General features: G+C 43.0%; 1 protein-coding gene across 5 annotated transcripts in view; it reads right to left on the reverse strand.

The window, feature by feature from the left end:
* TPK1 (thiamin pyrophosphokinase 1) overlaps window positions 1-21,017 on the reverse strand; it is a 234,000-nt gene that overhangs the window by 178,700 nt on the left and 34,283 nt on the right. For 4 of the 5 annotated variants that reach the window (XR_014161499.1, XM_081881808.1, XM_081881805.1 and 1 more), the window contains exon 3: window positions 17,461-17,535. The exons of the other annotated variant lie outside the window; for it this stretch is intronic. Coding sequence is in view for 3 of the 4 variants with exons in the window: in XM_081881808.1 (XP_081737934.1) it covers window positions 17,461-17,535 (75 nt within the window). In the remaining variant the exon portion in view is untranslated. The remainder of the gene's footprint in view (window positions 1-17,460; window positions 17,536-21,017) is intronic. 5 annotated transcript variants of the gene reach the window in all.

Genomic DNA, 21,017 nt, shown 5'->3' on the forward strand with positions numbered 1-21,017 from the left:
CTTTCATTTCATTTTGCTGAGGACTACCAATGCATTCCCTTTTCCTGGTGCTGCCTTCCAACTAGAGCTACCAGCTTTTTCTCCCCACCCAACTTTATTTCCAACTTTATCATTATAATTCTAGGTTAATAAAATTAGCTACACAAAGAAATACACTGTCAATTACAATAAATTAATTTATAAATGGTATCCATTTACAACATGTCAGGAACTAGTGTGTTTGGACACAAACTTATTTTAATAACTTAAGAATAATTGTGGATCAATTGTTATTTTAGAGAAAAAATAGTATTGCGCTAAATGTTGAATTACATATTCTTTCATTATTCACATTTCCATTAATCTAAATTAGATGTGCTGTAGAAATCTGATAGATTCAATTTACAACTACAACTGAGCTGGCCTGGACAATTATCTTAAAACCGGATTGTATGTCTCTATCCAATTTACTTTCTGTTGGTGTTTGTGTGAGGAGCACTATTGGGGACCAAACTCTTACAGAAGCTAGATCATCCCATTGCAGAAACAACATCTGCTCATACTACTGAAAGAGGCATCATCTGCAACTGGATGCACAGATGTATGCATGTCTGATTATTTCTGTAGTTACTATATGTGAGAATACCCAAGAGACTCCATAAACTTTCTTTGTATAATAAATGAAAACAATAGGTAAGTAAAAACCACAAAAGTAAAGACATGGCTCCCCAAATCTCTTTTCTGATGAGAGCAGCTTTTGCTGTATTTTTACTGTATTTTTGGTTTCTATGGAAGCCGCCCAGAGTGGCTGGGGAGGCCCAGCCAGATGGGCGGGGTATAAATAATAAATTATTATTATTATTATTATTATTATTATTATTATTATTATTATTATTATTGGAAACCAAGGGCCCAGAGTCTGGAGGAAGAATGGGGAGGCACACAATGCCAGATGCTTGAAGTCCAGTGTGAAGTTTTCACAGTCTGTGATTTGGGGAGCCATGTCATCAGCTGGTGTTGGTCCACTGTGCTTCATTAAGTCCAGAGTCAACACAGCCGTCTACCAGGAAATTTTGGAGCACTTCATGCTTCCTTCCACAGACGAGCTTTATGGGGATGCCGACTTCATTTTCCAGCAGGACTTTGTCACCTGCCCACACTGCCAAAAGTACCAAAACCTGGTTCAATGCCCATGGGATTACTGTGCTTGATTGGCCAAAAATCTCGCCTGACCTGAACCCCATAGAGAATCTATGGGGCATTGCCAAGAGACAGATGAGAGACATGAGGCCGAGCAATGCAGAAGAGCTGAAGGCTGCTATTGAAGCATCCTGGTCTTCCATAACACCTCAGCAGTGCCACAGGCTGATAGCATCCATGCCACACCGCATTGAGGCAGTAATTGATGCAAAAGGGGCACTGAGTACATGTGCATGCTTCTACTTCTCAGAGGTCCAATATTTCTCTATTTGCAGTCCTTGTTTTGCTGATTTCATTTAATATTCTAATTTTCTGAGATTGTTAATTTGGGGTTTTCATCAGCTGTATGCCATGATCATCACAATTGTAACAAATAAAGGCTTGACATATCTTGCTTTGCATGTCATGAGTCTATCTCATATATTAGTTTCACCTTTTAAGTGGAATTACTGAAATAAAAGAACTTTTCCATGATATTCTAATTTTCCGAGTTTCACCTGTAAATAATGAGAAGAAGAAGAAGAAGACGATGACTCCAGGGCGGTTTACAATGCTAAAAACACATTACAGAACACCAATGCTAAAAGCATAATCAAAAGCATACTGACTGATGCACCTGAGTTTGCTCCAGCTGACCATCTGTGGCTCTCCACTTGACAACGCATGGGATCCTCACCTGCCCTGAGCCAAATCCATCTGAGTGGCCACCACCTCCTCCCAGACCTCAAGAGCCCCATGATCCCCACTGGGTCCACTAGCGATCTGGGCTGTGTTCCCTTGCCTGCCTCAGCCTCCTGGAGTGCACTTTCCACTGTTCCCAGCACCTCAGAGCCCACCATGCCCACATAGATGGGGACATCTCTGGTTCTGGTGATGTCCCCCCTCCCCTGGCTCCTCTGAACTGTCAGCTGCCCCTGCAACATCCCCTGATGTCCCATGAGTACCTCCTAAGTCCCCCACCCGCCTTCCCCATCTCCAGCTTGTCCCAGTATGTCCCAGTTGCGGCTACCCTCCTCACTGGGATCCTCTCTCTTCTCCTTCCTCAGTGTCCTGCCGGCTTATTGCACACTGCTACCTTCAATGGTATGAATCGGAAGCAGGTAACAGGAATGTGTGGGGTGTGGTTTGCACCTGTGATGTGCATGTGCTGTATGTGTGTGGAGGATGCATGTGCTGTGGGGATATGTGTGCCAGACTCAGTGCACCCATTTTGGCCATGTCCACCCCTAGATTGCAGTGCATGGGAGGTTTGGCCAGGAAAAGAAGTTAGCAGCCCCTGATACAATTAGTGCTCAAGAAGTGTGCTACCCATTTTTGGTCTGGTGTTCCAGAGAACTGGATCCACAGCAGGCACAACCACAACAGAACTGGGTGGCTTGTTTTTATTTTACCTATTTTCATATACTAATCCCACCTTTCTTTCCTGATGGAACGCGATGTGGCCTGCATTGACTTCCCAGTCCTAAACCTACTTTGCTTCAGAATAGTGGCTACATTATGTGCCCTTGGAATAATGAATTAAAAAAAATGCATCAGTTTTGAGGAGAATGAAAACCTGAGAACTTGAATAGAGCCACTCTACTCTACAGCACCTCAAATATATTTTACATTAAATCTATAGGGCTGTTGAAATACGTTTCCGTAGATCACAGATCTCTTACACATCAGGCACAGTCTGATAAAAAGAAAAGGAACTTCCACCCCCTTAAGTATTGCTTAGCTATAATGCTGAATTTTATCAATATAGAAATTGAAAAAAGAGTTCTGCTGTCTTAAAGACAAAATAGCCAACCATGTTAAGTGATGAAGTAATAAGAAAAGAACACAAACACACAAAGAAAGGGGTGGAGCTCAGATCTTCCCACTATGTCGAAGTTTTAACCTATATTTCATCTGACATAAAGCATTATCGAATATGAGATTCAATACTCCAGGCTTCATATCCCCATTAAATCTCTCTCTCTCTCTCTCTCTCTCTCTCTCTCTCTCACACACACACACACACACACACACACGCAACCTCCCACCCCATTGATTCTTGCTTGTAGAACTAGGTCAAGCTTTCCCCCCCCCTCAGGTGTTCCTGCTCATACTCTCTGATCTGAATTGCAATTTTTGTGAAAGCACGTTCATTAAACGTGGTCCCACAAATGAGCGGTATCTTCAGTGTAGTATACTAACGCCATCTACATGACACAATAACAAAGCAATCCTGTGTACTGGAAAATAGAAGTTGAAAGCCTACATTATTAGATGCATTTATATTATCTTTTGCATTCGCTTCCCTTATAATTCTCTGCAAAGGGTTTTAATTATGGCAAATAAGCACTAATGAAATCAAGGAAGCAGAACAAAAATCAGTGTGTAAATGCCAAAGAGAGTAATTAAGTATTATTAATAAGAGTGCCAGCATTAAAGCGACTTTGCAAGAGAAGCTTTCTGAATTTTTATTGAATTACAATTTACAAGCCTTTTCTTTCATTCACCCTCTCAACAATTCACATAACCATTTTCCAGATTCTTTTCTTAGCCAAGGATATCTGAAATGGCCTTTTATTTTCAAGAGAACCTGCCCTTCTCCCATACTCCTTTGCCAAATACGTTGCTTTCTTAGGAAGTAGAAGGAAAAAGAAGCCATTTCCTAGCATGAGCCTGGGTTTCTTACAACCAAAAAATCCTAGACGCAATCCAGTCAAAACTAAGCTCTTTTAACTCTCTTAGATGGTGCTCATTAATTTTTTGGTGAAAATAGCTGCTTTTCACTCATCTTCTGAAAAGGAGAACTAGCTTTTGTATTTTGTTTTCATATACTTTATCTTCCTCAAGGCCATGTAAAGAGACACGCAACATTGTTAAGTATTTCATCAGCCAATCAGACAACAAATTAAGTATTCTGATAGGAAATTATAGCAATTAAAAAATGGATTACTAGAAGAGCAGTCTTGTATAGGTATGGTCAAAATAAAAGGTTTTAGCACCTCGGACATAGTCGACAAACAGTGGCATAAGCTCCTACATATTGATTTTCTTCAATAAAGACGTGCAGAAGCCGTTATAATGCACGTTGCACAAGAGGATGTATTTTTGAACATGAGGTTTCTAGTGCATCCTTTACTTGCATTACCCACTGCAGATGAAGGCGCACAATTCTGCCCACAGCACCATGAAGAATGAGAATGTGCAAGCCCAGCCCTTGTTGCTCAGCCTAAGTCTCCAAAAGAGCAAATAAAATCTAAAAATATTTAAAATCCTTGCACTTAGAAACATAGATACCAGAGAGAAGGGTTCCAACCTGAAAGAAAAGGAACACTGAACTACTGGTTTTCTATGTATAAGAATGTGTTCTGTGCTCTTGCAGCCTGAAGTGGTTCAGCTGAGACACAGGCTGACTTCTGTGTCAGGCATATACTAATAGAATTGAAGAGCTGGAAGGGAATATGCAGGAATATGCAGCTGTCCCATACAAGGGGCAACTCATCTTTATTTCATTGACAGCTAACATTTTTAGATATACACTTAATTTAGGCCTACAGTGAAAATGTGCTGTGTAAAGTGGCCTATTGTTTACTCTCTTTTTTGTCAAAAGAGTCCTATATTAATAGAAATTTGGCTGTACCAAACCTGATCTACCTTCCTCTGCCTTCATTTTAGTTAGAAAGGTCTTACTTTTCAATTTCTTTTTAAAAGACTTACAAAAGTCTTGAGCAGAATTTGTGGTGATGCCTCTCTAAAAGGGCTTTTGAGGTGTCCAGGGACTTTTGGGGGTTCTTAGCACAACTGCTTTCTAACAGTCCCAGGCTAGTTATTGACAATTTTGATAGAAAGAATCATTTGTCCTACTTTACAAAGGCACAAAACAAAATCAGAAACTCACAATGGTCTTTTAAAAAATACTCAGCAAATGCCCTTTGCTACTAGGCTTCAAATAAATTCTATTCACTGCATGGAGTTTACAGGATTCTGGCAGAGGAAACCCCAGAGATAGAAAAAGCACTCTTAGAATGTTGCTCCTTTGAAAAATGTATTCTGAAAAATGTGTCTGTGTGCGTGGATCTCCTCTTTAGAAAATCAACTGGGTTGCTTGTTTTTTCATCCTTGGTTTGCTTACTTACATACTTTGGTGTATTGGATGTTGGGAGTCCACCAACTTGGTATGTTTACAGAGTATGATTGTCTTGAATAACATTGTATCATAGAATTGTACAGTTGGAAGGGACCCCAAGGATCATCTAGTCCAACCCCCTGCAATGTGTGAATCTTTTTGCTCAAAGTAGGGCTCAAACCCACAAGAGATTATGAGTCTTACAGTCTACTGAGCTATCCCAGCAGGGGAGTTGAACCAAATTAAGAGAGACTATAAGCAAAGAGGTTATTTAACTCATTCAAAGTATCCTCTGGTTAATAGACTGAAACATGGAAGTGTGTGCCCTGGGAAGCATTTCATTCACAAACAATCCATGACTTGAGGGGAGGCTGGATCAGAAGGCAATTCTGGTGTCATCTATGAAAGAGTTGCACGGAAAGCCAGGCTTGCATATGCATGCTCGGTTATCCATGATCTCTGAGTAACCAGGCAGGAAAGATTTTCTTTATTTCTGCATTCCAAAATTTTATTAGTCTCAATTACATTCCTGTCATAATAATAATCCCTTATACAACAACTGCAATATTAATAACTTCTATTTGTGCTGACACATTAAATGATTTATAGAACTACAAGGCACAACAACATATATTTGGGGTTAAATTGGCCACAACTTTATTGAATTCAGATGCAGGTAAGCCTTGGCATTGGGAGCGTATCCCTCTCAGCCCCCTGCTGAGGGTCTGAGGCATGTCAGGGTCAGTTAGGGAAGATGGGACTGATGCAAAACACAGCTGGTCCCTCACTGCATCAGTGCGGGGAGCTCTATGGCCCCTCCACTGTGTGCTTGAGGACAGAGACTCCCCTCATGACCCTGTTGTCACTGCTGCAGGAAGCAGGTGAGTCACCACACCACCCCTTCTTCAGATGTTAGACTAAAGGATTCCTCCCAAAGCCTAAACCGCCAAAGTTGTGACAATTGCTATGAGGAAGGCTAAACCTGCAGAGCAGGGGAAATTCCTTCCCAGCCCTGAAGACAGCAACCATTGTATGGCCATAGCAATGTCCGAGGGCCTGGAAAGAAAATGTTAGTCTGCAAGAAAACAAGAGGGTGGGCTGGGTGGGTGATGCTCTGGGGCTGAGAGCAGCACTGGCTCCTTTTTGTTCTCTTGGAGCAGATCAGAGTGAAGCCTGCTCCAGGGCAAGTCCGCCATGACTGTCCCGCCCCCCCCCCAGGCTGCCACAGATTGGTGGGAACCAGGCAGGCACATGGCGTGGCTTCTGAAGGAGGGGGAAGCGCCCCACCAGGTCGCAACTGCTGCTCACCTCTGTACCGGGTAAGCGGCCATTCCTGATTTCTGGCTTAACAAACTGTGCTTCATGAAGAATAGACAGCTGTACAGGTTCACACACCAGTGCAACAAGCAGGTGGCCTCTAATTGCCCCCCAAATATCCATAAACTTTGTTGAAGCATAAACATAAACTTATATAGTGCTCAGTGACCCATATCAGTAAGAAATCTACAGTTCTCTTTAGAGACACTTGTATCTTAGCATGATGGTAGCGCTGCATCAGTTTTCGGTTTATGAATCAAAACAGATTCCAACACTTGTATACTGCATGAAAATGTATATAAGCATTTTGCATATTAGATTTATGAAGATGCTTATATCTTCTTGAAATGAATTATTTTATCTACCAATCCACAAATGTGGGTTCCTTTATACACCAACTTCATACAAATTCATAAGACCCTTTGATGAAAGATTTAAACTTCATTCTTTAATGCACTTTTGGGACTTTGGTCAATACCTTAAACAAATAAAAACAGTGAAATCAAATAATTTTGACTGGAAAGTTGCTTCCATGGACAAATTCCAGAAGGATCACTATGCTGGTCTGTGGGTGGTATTTGGGGGGGGGGGGAAGCACAGCACCTTCTGTTACCAAATCTGCTTATATGTTCCCATACATATGAACCCATACCTTTCACATGGGTTCTCAGAGTTGGGAATTGACTCTGGGAATCTTTACTGGAGGCAACTGATTAACACTAAAGTTACTGTCCCTGTTGACTCAAACTTTTATTGCAGTTTTAAACTGGCCTTTTCTTCTTGGTTTCCCTCCAACCATGCTTTACTCAAACTTCTGCTGTTTAAAATTACCACTACAGTGGTGCCCCGCAAGACAAACGCCTCGCAAGACGGAAAATCCGCTAGACGAAAGGGTTTTCCGTTTTGGAGGCGCTTCGCAAGACGAATTTCCCTATGGGCTTGCTTCGCAAGACGACAGCCCATAGGGAAATCTCCGGGACAGTGGGGAAGTGCAGCTCGTCTTCCCCGCTGTCCTCGGACCTCCTCCGAAGCCTGGCGGCGGGGCGGGGACACCTCCTCCCGCCGCCGGGCTTCGGAAGGATGCCCCGATGCCGGGCGGCGAGGCGGGAACGCCTCCCCCCGCCGCCCGGCATCGGAACGATGTCCCGAAGCCGAGCGGCAGGGCGGGAAAGTCTCCCCCCGCCGCCCGGCTTCGGGGCGGGAAAGCCTCCCCCCGCCGCCCGGCTTCGGGGTGGGAAAGCCTCCCCCCGCCGCCCGGCTTCGGGGCATCGTCCCGATGCCGGGCGGCGGGGCGAGAAAGCCTCCCCCCGCCGCCTGGCATCGGAACGATGTCCCGAAGCCGGGCGGCGGGGCCGCGAAGCCTGGGCGCGCTGGCAACTCTCCGCAAGGAGCGCTCCCGCTGCTTGCGGAGAGGTCCGCAAAGCCTGTCCTGGACCTCTTCTGAAGGCAGGCGGGGGCAAAAGTCTTTGTCCCCCCTGCTTGCCTTCCCAGGGGCTTTTAAATCGCCCGGACAGCGGAGAAGTCCTCCACTGTCCCGGGCGATTTTAAAATGCCGCCCGCCAGAAGAGGTCGGGGGAAGGCGGTTTCCATAGGAACGCATTAATTGATTTTCAATGCATTCCTATGGAAAACCGTGCATCGCAAGACGAAAAACTCGCAAGATGAAGAGACTTGCGGAACGAATTAATTTCGTCTTGCGAGGCACCACTGTACTTCCCTCTCAGTAGCTCTCCCTTCTAGCTCTCATGCTATAGTCACTGCCGTTGGTGCAACATGCCTTGACTTTTGCTTCCCTATCATGCAAATTCAGGATTGTGATGAGATATTATAAATCCACCAGTGGGAGTTGTGTCATGTCATTCTTACATATTTATGATACAGGGAGAAATATTAAATATATTAAATATTAAATATATTACATAATCAACACTGAGTATTAAATATGCAACATTACAGAATGGTAAAGGTGTTTAGTTCAACATAAGGCAAAAACATAGGCCACATTGCCTTTGCCATGAGTTTAATACAGTTCATCATAACATAGAGATAAAGATAGGTAGAATTTTTGCCCTATATGGAGTACTGAGGCTTGTGCTGTAGGAGTCCAGCAGAACTGTGGGAAACAAAACAGGAAGGGGGAAAGTTCACATGCAAATATTGAGGGTTCACAACTTGCAAAAGTTGTAGATTCATGAGTGAGAAAGGCAGACAGAAGTGAGAAAGGTGGGATGCTATGGTTAGTTTATTGTCCTGAAATAAATGCAAGCAGCTAAACTGGGATCTTCATGCTGAACTTTATTCAGTTAACAGGCAACAAGCTCTAGAACCCCAGAACGGAAAAGAACTCTGTGACTCAGTTCCAAAGTCCATAGTAGTTTATTAAGGTAAAGGCAAGTTTATTAGGGAGCGGGTGGCACTGTGGTCTAAACCACTGAGCATCTTGGGCTTGCTGATCAGAAGGCCTCCGGTTTGAATCCGATTGCTCTGTCCCAGCTCCTGCCAACCTAGCAGTTCAAAAGCATGTCAAAGTGCAAGTAGATAAATAGGTACAGCTCCAGCGGGAAGGTAAACGGCATTTCCATGCACTCTGGTTTCCGTCACAGTGTTCCATTGTGCCAGAAGTGGTCTAGTCCTGCTGGCCACATGACCCAGAAAGCTGCCTGTGGACAAACGCCAGCTCCCTAGGCCTGAAAACAAGATGAATGCCACAACCCCATAGTCGCCTTTGACTGGGCATAACCATCTTTACCTTTGACCTAGTAGTTTCTTATTAGGTGAATTCCCAGCATGAGGTTTAGTCCTCAGAATCTCTGACTTCTGGCTGTGGAAAATCTAATGAAATCCCTGTGCCCCAAAGCTGGAATGCCTACACCAAAAACATGCCAGCCTGTCCCATCTGAATCCTGGGAAATGATGCCTTTAGAGGTGGAACTACAAGTTCTATCCCAGGCTTTTATCTTTGAAAACTGGCTGCTGTTTCTTCTGTGTTAAATGGAACTGGTAGGGATAAACTCTGAGAAGGCGATGAGCACACCACCCTTCATCTCTTTGCTGGCTTCTTCTTGCAGCTTGCCCTCTCCACACGGCCTTTCTCTTGGCTACAGGTTGGAGCCCTGTACATGCAATGAAAATGCAGGTTTGGACTGTGTTATGGCTGAAGGGCAGGTGGTGAGAAGCTGGGCAAGGGAAGACATCAGCACTTTCCTCCCAAGGCTTCTTGGCTATAAATTGCTCCCTCCCAGCTTCAATTTGCCTGGGAGAAGCAGAGGGGGAACGTGTAGTTTGTGCCTGAGAATCTGTCCAAATTTAAGAAAGTTCCATTTTTTCTCTCTGTACATATTTGAGGAGTTGCACTTCATAAAGGGAAATGCAAAACTGTCAGCTCATTTTTAAGTGCTCTAATGTTCCATCTTCTAAAGCCAAGTCATGTCAAGATAACAAACAAAGGGGTATTTTACCAGATAACTCTGCCTTTTTCCAACTGAAAAGTATGTTTGATTTAAATTTTAATTCTTTTAAAATGGATTTTTATTTTTATAAACAACTTCCAGGAAATAACTTCCAATGTGTGAAACATTTTCAAGTTCTTTCTCCTGACAGACAATATTTAGATGGACAGGCTCTGTTGTACTTTCCAAAAAGTTAAATATCACTCCCCCCACAAAATACTTTTATAGTTGGGTACTTTATCATACAAATGTTTTGCTGGAAGGATGAATATGCCTGCTGCAAAGTGCCAAGTTAATGGAGACAGCAGGAACCATAGTGTGAAATACAGTTAACTGAAATATCACAGGCAACCCCAGAAGATCTGGAAAAGGCAGAAACTCCCGTTGTTACTACTTCCATGCCAAATGGAAAGCACATACAAGGGCTGCTTATCTCACCTTCTTTTGTAAGCAAGTGACTGTCATGTGGTGAACAAAGGATACTTTAGATCTTGTGGAAAGAAGCTTTTCTGCCACGCTGACATATCTACTCAGCACCGACTTGGCTCCACACTAGGCTCAACTGAAGACTAACTTGGGGCCCAGTTTGTAACTGTATATTGTAGGATAGTTGTCACTATAAAGCTCTCTACTGCCACCCAAATAGTTAGTCCCATGCTGGATCAATAAGATACTGTTATGTTCAATTTACACAGGTAAGCCTTGAATCAGGATTCAAGATGAATCAGATTGGAGAACTGGGTCAAATCTAACAAAATGAATTTCAGTATGGACAAATATAAGGTTCTGCACTCAGGCAGGAAGAATCAGCTGCACAAATATAAGATGGGGAACAGCTGGCTTACCAGTGCTACATGTGAAAAGGATCTCGGGGTCTTAGTAGACCACAAGAGGAGCATGGGTCAACAGTGTGATGCTGCATCAAAAAAAGCTAATGCAATTCTAGGCTTTATCAACGGAAGCATAGTGTCCAGATCAAGGGCAGTAAAAGTACCACTCTATTCTGCCTTAGTCAGACAACAGTTGGAATACTGTGTCCAATTCTGGGCACCACAATTTAAGAAGGATGTTCACAAGATGGAATGTGTGCAGAGGAGGGTGACCACAATAATCAAGGGTCTGGAAATTAAGCCTTATGAGGAACAGTTGAAGGAGCTGGGTATGTTTAGCCTGGGGAAAAAAAAGGCTGAGAGGAGATATGATACCCTTTTCAGATATCTGAAAGCTGTCACACGGAAGAGGGAACAAGCTTGTTTTCTCCTGCTATGGAGGGTAGGACACGAATCAATGATTTCAAGTTGCAAGAAATGAAATTCCAACTAAATATCAGAGAGAACTTTCTGAGAGTAGGAGTCGTTCAGGAGTGAAATAGAGTCCTGCAGGAGGAGGTGAGCTCTCTTTCCGTGGGGGGTGTGTGTGTGTGTGTGTGTTTAAGCAGAGGTTGGATGTTCATCTATCATGGATGCTTTAGTTGAGATTCCTGCATTGCAAGGGGTTGGACTAGATGACCCTCAGGGTCCCTTCCAACTTGACAATTCTATGATTTTATGTTGCGGTTCTACATGTTTGCATGAGATTAAGTCAGTTAGTCAAAGTTTCTCACGTGATCAGAACATCTGTATATGCAAGTCAACTAAAGAGTAGTAGCTTGACAATGGTAACAAAACTGCAGGTGCAACATATGAACTGTGATTTAAGGATGTAGAAAGATAGGTCATTTTTGTAAACTTTGACAACACCACACAATACAACACAACACCAAAGAAAACATACTATATTCGCATAAGAAGAGAAGACCTGCCTAACTGAATCAAACAAAGGTTCAGCTAGTCAAATATTCTATTTCCAAGAGTCTCAAGTCAGATGTCTCTAGAGAAGTTTGTAAGTAGGCATGAAGGTCATACTATGCTTTATGCCCCCAAGGTTAGGTATTCAGAAGTATACAAGTGGGACCTGCAACGAAGTGTTGCAATGTGGAGCGTTGCTGTTCCATACTCTCATCAAGGATGCTCCATTCCATTCCTCTTTTCACCCAACTTTCACTTTCTTTCCTCAAAAGTAAATCAGTTTTGTGGCCACCGAGCATGCATGGAAGTTCCAATTAGCTATTATGGCTAATAGCTGTTGATAGACCTCTCGTCCATGAACTTGTCTAATCCTTTTTTTAAAACCATCTAAATTATTTGCCATCTCCTCGTTTCTGTGGTAGTGAATTCCTCAAGTTAATTATGCGTTGTAATTTAAATTACCAGAGTGGGGAGAGCGGGATTTGCAATGAACATGTTTGAGATGATGAACTGTGTCAGCCAAATTGCCAAATGCAGTTCAACACTTTATCCAGCTCTAGCTCCTGCCCCCTCCCTCTGCTAGGAAAGATTTCAGAAGGTGAACGCTAGGAGTGTCAGGGTACTATAAAAGTGCTGGATAAAATACAGGCAAAGCCTCACTCTTTCAGTTCTACAAAGGTAAAGAGAAAACAATAAAATTAAAGAGATTTGGAAAGCTGGAGTTTTTCAAGAAGAAAGTGGGATGAGGGAATCGGCTACAAAAGTCACTACCAAAAAAAGCTATTTAATGTCTCCTGCCGAGCCGTTTTTGCTCTCCGCTATCCAAGGAAAAGGTCAACGGGGCTGAAGACATTAGCATACCAAAGTCTAGATCAGTATTTTTCAAACTTCTGATACCTGGATCACATTTTTCCAGACTGAATTTGCAGGCACACTTAATTCTCTTAAACTTAAAAGGGTGGCAGGGGAGTATTATTTCTTGACCACTCCCAGAAAAATGGGTGGGTTCCTTGCCGCAACTGTGGGAGAACCCAGCTGTTACTGCCTCCCCAGCACCACCCAAACTTTGGTCAGGTCTTAGGAATAGAACTACGCTTTCTCACAATGGTTCAGCTTCTTTTATTCTCCTGTGCATTCATACTATCCCAATTACGGAAATTGGGATGCGTCTGAGACTCTCTCACACTTGTCAGCTGGCATGCCGGCTCCAGTACGAAATCCCTGTGCATCCCTACTCACCTCACTGGCTTGGCTTGTCCAGCATGCAAAACCAAACCTTGACTTAGTGAGACTGTGCAAATGTGGGGTCCTTTGCTCTTCCCTGGTCCATTCTGCTGCCACGCCGTGCTGAGCTAGGCGTGTTGTCCAAATCAGACTCATGGCTAAGCTCTCTTCACAAGCTGCAACCTTCCCTAGGGCGTCCCCTTTGTTGGACTCATCATTCATTGCTCTTTCCCCCTCCTCCCATGTCTATTACTTTGCTAAGTCTTTGGTATATTATTGGAATACTCGAAAATACACCTTACATTGCCTATGGGTGTTCCTGTCAGCAGCTGAACCAAGCAGGAAGGGGAAAGTCCCACCTTCCTTTTCCAGTTCAGCAGCACCAGAGGAACTGTGTCTGGTGCAACCAGGCTTTCCACATGCAGTGGTCAGCTGTCTTGAGTAAAAAAGAAACAAAAAGAAGCCTCTAATGAGAGGTTTCCTTGAGGCAGCACAGAAACTAAAGGTTCTACATCAATCAATAAGCTCAATAAAGTAGCAGCTATTATGGCCTACTTAAACATTCCGTGATTAAGTTCTTCATTTATTAGAACCAAAGCTATAAAACAATCAAACCTCTTAAAAGTCTGGTGTTGACAGCATAGGAAAAAAGCCATAAAATAGCAATCCATGATCAAAAAAGCTATTAAAGATACAGATAAAACCACTATACAACAAGCTGTGGTGGTATAAATGCAGGTATTTTGTGCTTTTCTCAAGGTCAGGAATAAATGAACACCTGAGAGTATGCAGTCTATCTCACATAGGTTCCAGCGACTGCAGAAGACCCGCCAGACATTTTGGCTATGGAAACAAAGTGCTTCAAGATGCAATTAAAGAATTAGAATTAGCAAAAGTAAAATAGATAGCAGTGGGCCTTTGTCCACCTCAACTGTTAGCATCAGCATTTTTGCCAACTATGGTTAGCTCAATCCAAAGTTTGCAAATCTGCCTCTAAGTGGGTGAGTGGTTCTCAGCTCTGGGAGGCAGGCTAGTTGCCGGTCCTGGATGGGAGTGCCCTCCCTCAGAGGGGCAGGTAGAGTGGTACCTCACGTTAAGTACTTAATTAGTTCCAGAGGTCCGTTCTTAACCTGAAACTGTTCTTAACCTGAAGCACCACTTTAGCTAATGGGGCCTCCTGCTGCTGCCGCTGCGCCGCTGCTGCACGATTTCTGTTCTCAACCTGAAGCAAAGTTCTTAACCCAAGGTACTATTTCTGGGTCAGCGGCGTCTGCAACCTGAAGCGTCTGTAACCTGAGGTACCACTGTACATAGTTTGGTGGTGCTCCATGAACTACTGTTGTCCCTTGAAGCACAGGAGCACCTTTCCTCAGCTTCAGCTGGTATGTCAGCTGCAGCCGCTCCTGCGCAGGGATCACTTCCCCACTGCAAGTCATGCGTTGGTAACCTCAGTATTGTGTATCACTGCAATGCACTCCAAATGGGGTTGCTTTTGGGTCTAGAAGCATCTGCATCATGAACACTTCTCTGATGTTCCATTCCCCCCTTGATGTCCTTGATATAGATTTTAAACTTTTGAGCAGGGGTCAGCAAACTTTTTCAGCAGGGGGCCACAGCTGAAAAAGGGTGAGCACCCCGATCTATGGCCTTCTAAATTTGTTTGTTTCTATGTTATGTATTAAGAAGATCAAACCTACCCATTTCTCTCCATTCGTAAGGACATCAGCCCTGAGCGCTCACTGGAAGGACAGATCGTGAAGCTGAGGCTCCAGTACTTTGGCCACCTCCTGAGAAGAAAAGACTCCCTGGAAAGGACCCTGATGTTGGGAAAGATGGAGGGCACAAGGAGAAGGGGACGACAGAGGACGAGATGGTTGGACAGTGTTCTTGAAGCTACCAGCATGAGTTTGACCAAACTGCGGGAGGCAGTGGAAGACAGGAGTGCCTGGCGTGCTCTGGTCCAGGGGGTCACTAAACGACTAAACAACAACATGTTATGTATTTTCGTGTTTTTATATTGTAAACCACCCTGTGATCCTCAGATGAAGAGTATTGTTGTTGTTGGTATGTTGATTTTTCTCTATTCTCTATTTGTCTCAAGTTTTTGTACGGATGCCTCTCAATATCCCTCCAACAGCAGTCACTTCAGCGGAATGTTCCAAATATCTTCAATAAAACTTGGAGGCAGCAGAATACAGAATAACTATCAAACACTTCCATACAGCAAAAGCATTTTTAACAATGCAAGTCCTTCATAGGATGTGTGTCCGACTTTAGCATAAAAAGTACTGCAATGGTCTTCCTTTTTTAAAAATTCTACTTACAATCATTCATTAGCCCCTTTCTCAAACACTTCAAAGCAATTCTCTGCTGCAATTGTTACGATGAACTAAGGATCAGCAGGGGTCAGCACTTCAAAACACCAGAAAGGGAATGATTAATTATTCATTTTTCCTCATTTTAAAATAATACAGAAGACTAATTAAACAAACATCCTGTCCTTAGACTGCTGTGTGTAATATGACTCAAACAGGCCAAGTGCAGACATAACCATGGTTAGCATATGATGGAGATGACATGTCACTTATTACAGCCTCTTTGGGATCTAATTGATGTCCCTTGTTTTTCAACTCACCACCACAGCCACTTTCAGAGAACTCTACAAAATGCCTATCAAACCCCCAGAAAAATCTGATAATAAGAGCTAACTATACCCTCAACACCACATTAAAATGCAACAGAGGCTAATTAACAAGAGAGTCATCACGTGTTGTACTAGAAACTGGGAGGCCAAAGCCCCTTAGCCAGGAAGCTCACCAGGGGATTCACCTCCGTGCTGTTGTGAGAATAACGTGGGAAGAGTGAAAACCCCATGTGTCCTTAGAGCTCCTTGGAGGAAAGTGGGATAGAAATGTAATAACAAACAAAAAACATTGTGCTTCTGAATTGTCTTGAGCTGCAATCCCTTGTTCATTCAGGGCCAAGTTATGCATTATATTACTCATATTCTTCAATATGCAAAGAATCATGGAATCACAGAGTTGGAAGGGACCCTGAGGCTCATCTAGTCCAACCCCCTGCAATGCAGGAATCTCAGCTCAAGCATCCATGACAGATGGCCACCCAACCTCTGCTTGAAAACCCCCAAGGAAGGAGAGTCCACCACCTTCTGAAGGAGTCTGTGACAGGGAAAACCAGCTGCCCAGCTCAGAGGGCCAGGCTTCTGTAATAGAGGAATATAAGGAGCCAGGGCAGGTTCTCAGCCGCAGATCTCAATGGAGCCAACCCTGACCTAGTGAGTTCATGGCTAAGGCAAAATTTGAATGGGATGCTTCCTGATCATACACATTTACTCAAAAGTAAGCCCCACTAAGTTCCACAGGGCATCTTCTTAAGTAAATGCAGTGTCTGCAGCCTGTAACAGCTCTGATAAACGGATCTCGCAACAAGCCAACTTCTTTTTTAATCTCACTGAAAATCCTGCTGTGCCCCACTCTCAATTTTGTCCTGATATTGGAAACTCAATAAACGACTGCTAGAAATAGGTTCTGGGCTCAGCTCTGAAATATTGTAAGAATTCTTGAAGGCAAGAATTCCTACCAAGCATTGATTTTCACATGGAAAGAGGAAATAGCTTCAAGCATCCCATGACTTATATATCTTCAAAGACTCTGAGCTCTACATTGCTTATTCAAATCATACAGATCTCCAACAGGGAATTGGGGGAGGAACCAGCTTCTAGTGCTGATGATAAAGATTACAAGCTCTCTTTTCTATTGTAATTAAACCAGCAGAGTTTGCTGGTGACCTTTCAGAAACACATATTCCCTAAATTATAAATGGAACATTGATCCACTATTGTTTATTACAAAACTAGCAATCAAAAGCTCCTGAGAATCTTTTTATCACATAAGTGCATTTGTAACTTATCAGTCCATAAAGAACCCACTGGAATAAGAAATGCCGAATTTGCATAATCAGCTCACTTGCTACACAGGGCGACAAGGGAAATATTTCTCTGGCCTAGTTCTTGTCACAGTGATACCACTTCAGAGTGCAGGTTCACACAACTGAGTGCTTTCCTCACCATGGAAAACCAGATGATGGGGAGAAGCGCTCTAGCCGAGCCTCCTTTCTGACATGCTCCTCATGTTATCTGTGCAGATCCTTTCTTTTGAATGAAGAGCCATTCCATCACGTGAACCCCTTCTACACCCTGAAAAAAAATACATCCCGGAGAAGAGATTTCCCACTTCAGTGAGGTCTAGGTCCTGGATTCACACCAGACCCTGAACATGTGATATTGCTAAGGGAAACTGCTGTATGGGAAATGGCTGGGCAGGCAGTACCTTAAGCCAGGCAGCGCATAAGCAAGTGGAGAGATGCATAAAGTTATTATTACCTCTGTTCCACAGATGATGAAAATGACCTTTGTTGAAAGGCTGGTTCAGAATCAGAAGGCAAATCTTCAGGTTTCCTGCAAGAAAAGATTGTATTGTTAGTTCCCTGCACTACTTGGTATTCTCCTACAACCCATTTCTAGCTAATATACTGTACAGCCAGAAACCTAGAAAAGCTGCAGCATTATTGTGTATATTTTGTTTTTCCTCCCAATAATATTTATTCAAGTTCTAAAAGGTTACAAAGCAGAACACAATATATAAAAACAAAACATATCCAAGAGAAAAATAAAAATAAAAAAATAAAAAAGCAAAAACAGCTAAAAAGGAAAAAAAAAATACAATCCAAAAGACAAAAAAAGCAAAAGAACAAATTAAACCTTAATATAACTCCCTTTCTTAACTTATCTCCTTGACCTCCTCACACCTCCCCTCTTTGTATTCTAATTCATATAGATATTTCAGCAAATCCTTCACCTTATTTTTATCCTTATATCTTATCTTATTATACTGTGATTTTCCATTCTTTCTTTCACCAATTAACCATCCACTTTTACTTTATTTAATCTTATTTCTCATTAAAACTTATATATCTGAACTTATTCTTGAAATGTTTCCCCTAGGGTAAAAAAATAAAAATAAAAATCCATTCCACGATTTTCCCATCTCTCATTAAAAGAAAAAGGAAAAACAAAAACAAAATTATAATATATACATTTTAAATTCCCACTTTTCTTTCACCAACTCCCCTCCCCGGTTTCGGCCCCTAGCAATAGTTCCATGAATCTCGGAAAACCATCAACCCGGAGATCTTAAGTCCGAGGCTCTTAAATCTCTTTCATGTCCCCTCTGCCAGTCTTTTTGGTAGTCTTTGGTGTTCAAGAACAGATCTCGGGGAAGCTCCAACCCATCGGTAGTCATATTCCTTCTTAGAGGTATGCCAGACTTCCGTAGTTAAAAGTAGGGCCTATAGGATGTTTCAAATCTTGTTTCACACTCCTTTCAAATCCAAAGGCCCCAAAAGCTCCAGCCTCCACCTGGCTCAGATTTATATCCCAAAAGTCATTTGATCTCCACATAAGGTGATCTTTCCATCTTTCATTTTCCAAACCAAGCCAGGCTTCCATCTCCAAAAACTGGCTCCTCCTGGTTGCCATCATGTAAGGCCTCGAATTATAATCCACCATTTGCCTCTGTAGGGTTACGGCTCCCCCTTTCTTCACTTCAATCACATCATAATTCTCCTTCTCAAATTCTTCAATTTGTCAGTTGGAAGAGGTTCCTGTGCCGAGTTCTTGTCAACTTCTTTACTAATGCCCACTTTTGTTCCCAAGATTACAACATTGGTAGCCATAACATTTATCTGGTCTTGCAGCTTTCCCAACAGATAAAATGTCCTGTTCAGTTCACACTCGATTTCCTTCCCAACCGCCATCCTTAAACAGTCCAAGGTCAAAAACTAGTTTCTCAGAGCTTTTATCTTTAAAAGCAATTTCCCAGCTGCATCCTTACGACAATATCCCAAAGCTCCCTCTAGCGGGACACAAGTTCCTTTTATCACTCCTTCCAGCACAGACCCAAAGGTCCCATACGTAAAATTGTAACAGTTCCTTCCTTCTTTTTAAACGTAAAATTGTAACAATTCCTTCCTTCTTTTTAAACACAAAAATGGACAGTAGAAACAAAGTCCTTCTTTTGTATCTTGACAGCTAGCTTGACAGCTGTCAGATTTCTCTATTCACCGTCAACGGGCTCTCGCAGACCACTCCCGGGTTTAGGGAAGTGGCGCTTCAATTCCCGAATTTTAACCTTCTCCTGCAGGCTCCCCTGCTTCCAAAAGAAAATATTGATCGTAGTTTCAATCAGTGGAATTTAAATCCTTTACGTAAGACTCTCCACGACCTTAGTTAACAAATTGTTTGCTTCAGTATATTTACAGAAAGGGGAGGTGGACTTCCTGTTTAGACCTTCCCTGATCGTACCAATTTAAAAAAACTTTAAAAGTCTAATTTCCGTTCTACTCACGGGTTGTTGTTTGAAATCCAATTGTCCACAAGAAAAAGTCAGTGCTCTCCGGCAACGGCTACACGGCTTCACTCCGTAAAAATAGCGGTTGATTCAAAACACCGCGCCGCTCACCTCACGTCACTTCGGAACCCCAAAAAGGGGTTTCCCTGCGGGTAGGGGGGGTGCTCCTGGTGTCAGCCGAATCCCACGTTCCCAGGCTTCCTCCGCCTGGGGTTTCTAAAGGGTCTCCGCCTTCGCTGCGGTGGCAAGACCCAAATTCCACGGAGCGGGTTCCTCTCAGTCAGAGGAACGCCGCCATTGCCGATGGCGCTAACCCGGAAGTCCCATTATTGTGTATATTTTGAAGAGGACCACTTTGCTTTAAGTTTCATCTATTTGTGTGTATGTAAGTATCTATGCTCACTTTAAAGCAGGGTAAAAAGCTTCGTGGGTACATTTTAGTAATCTACTGACATTCAGTCTAAAATTAAAACAGGGATCCATTGTACTTCCATTAATACAACGTGCAGAAGACCAGTGTTCATCATATGAAGGGTAAATGATAAGAGCTTTCAAATTACTAGATTTACAGTGAAATTGGGTGGTGTGCTGCAGTGCTGGGGTGCCAGGTTTAGCTTTGGGGACAGGATTGACTCCAGATTTGAAGGTCCCTCCAATAGTGTCCCTCTGGGTAGCCCCTGGCATCTGTTACCCCCAACCAGAAGGTTCGCTATCATCTAGAGAAAGCAACAGCGCAATGATCTGTAGTGAGCCATTTTAGATTTCTTGCAATGACCCAAAGTAGCATTGTTCCAGGTCACAGTGGGACATTTTCAATGGTGGCATCTTGCTACAAACCAAACCCCAAGGAAAGGTAGGTGGGTATGATGAACCCAGTGCAGGTATCAGCACCTATTGGCTACGCAAATACACTGTGCCACTGGGTGAACTCTGGTTCAAAGCCCTGCTCAGCTAGAAAGCTCACCAAGTGACCCTGGGCAAGTAACTATCTATTTCTCTCAGCCAAACCTACCTCATAGGATTGCTGTGAGATGCAAACTGTACTTTGAGCTCTATGGAGGAAAGGGAAGGACATAAGTGAAAGAAAGAAAGAAAGAAAGAAAGAAAGAAAGAAAGAAAGAAAGACACTACTTCAATGCATGTTTATTGAGAAGTCCCACCAGGTTCAATGGGATTTACTACAACTTAAGTGCACAGGGTTGCACATGCACTTAGTAGGGAGCAGACACCAGAGTGGCTGGAGAGACCCAGCCAGATGCGCAGGTAGGTAGGTAGGTAGGTAGGTAGGTAGGTAGGTATAAATAAATAAATAAATAAATAAATAAATAAATAAATAAAATACCTGCAGCCATCAAACTGTTAGAAGCCAAATAGATGGTAAAGCTTTTATATGGTGCTCAACAAGGTCCCTCTGCCAATTGCACACCAATAGAACTGGTACTACAAGGGACACGGGTGGCGCTGTGGGCCTAGGGCTTGTCGATCGGAAGGTTGGCAGTTTGAATCCCCGCAACGGGGTGAGCTCCCGTTG

The sequence above is a fragment of the Podarcis erhardii genome (assembly GCF_964252035.2).
Source record: "Podarcis erhardii genome assembly, chromosome: 12".
Lineage (NCBI taxonomy): Eukaryota > Metazoa > Chordata > Lepidosauria > Squamata > Lacertidae > Podarcis > Podarcis erhardii.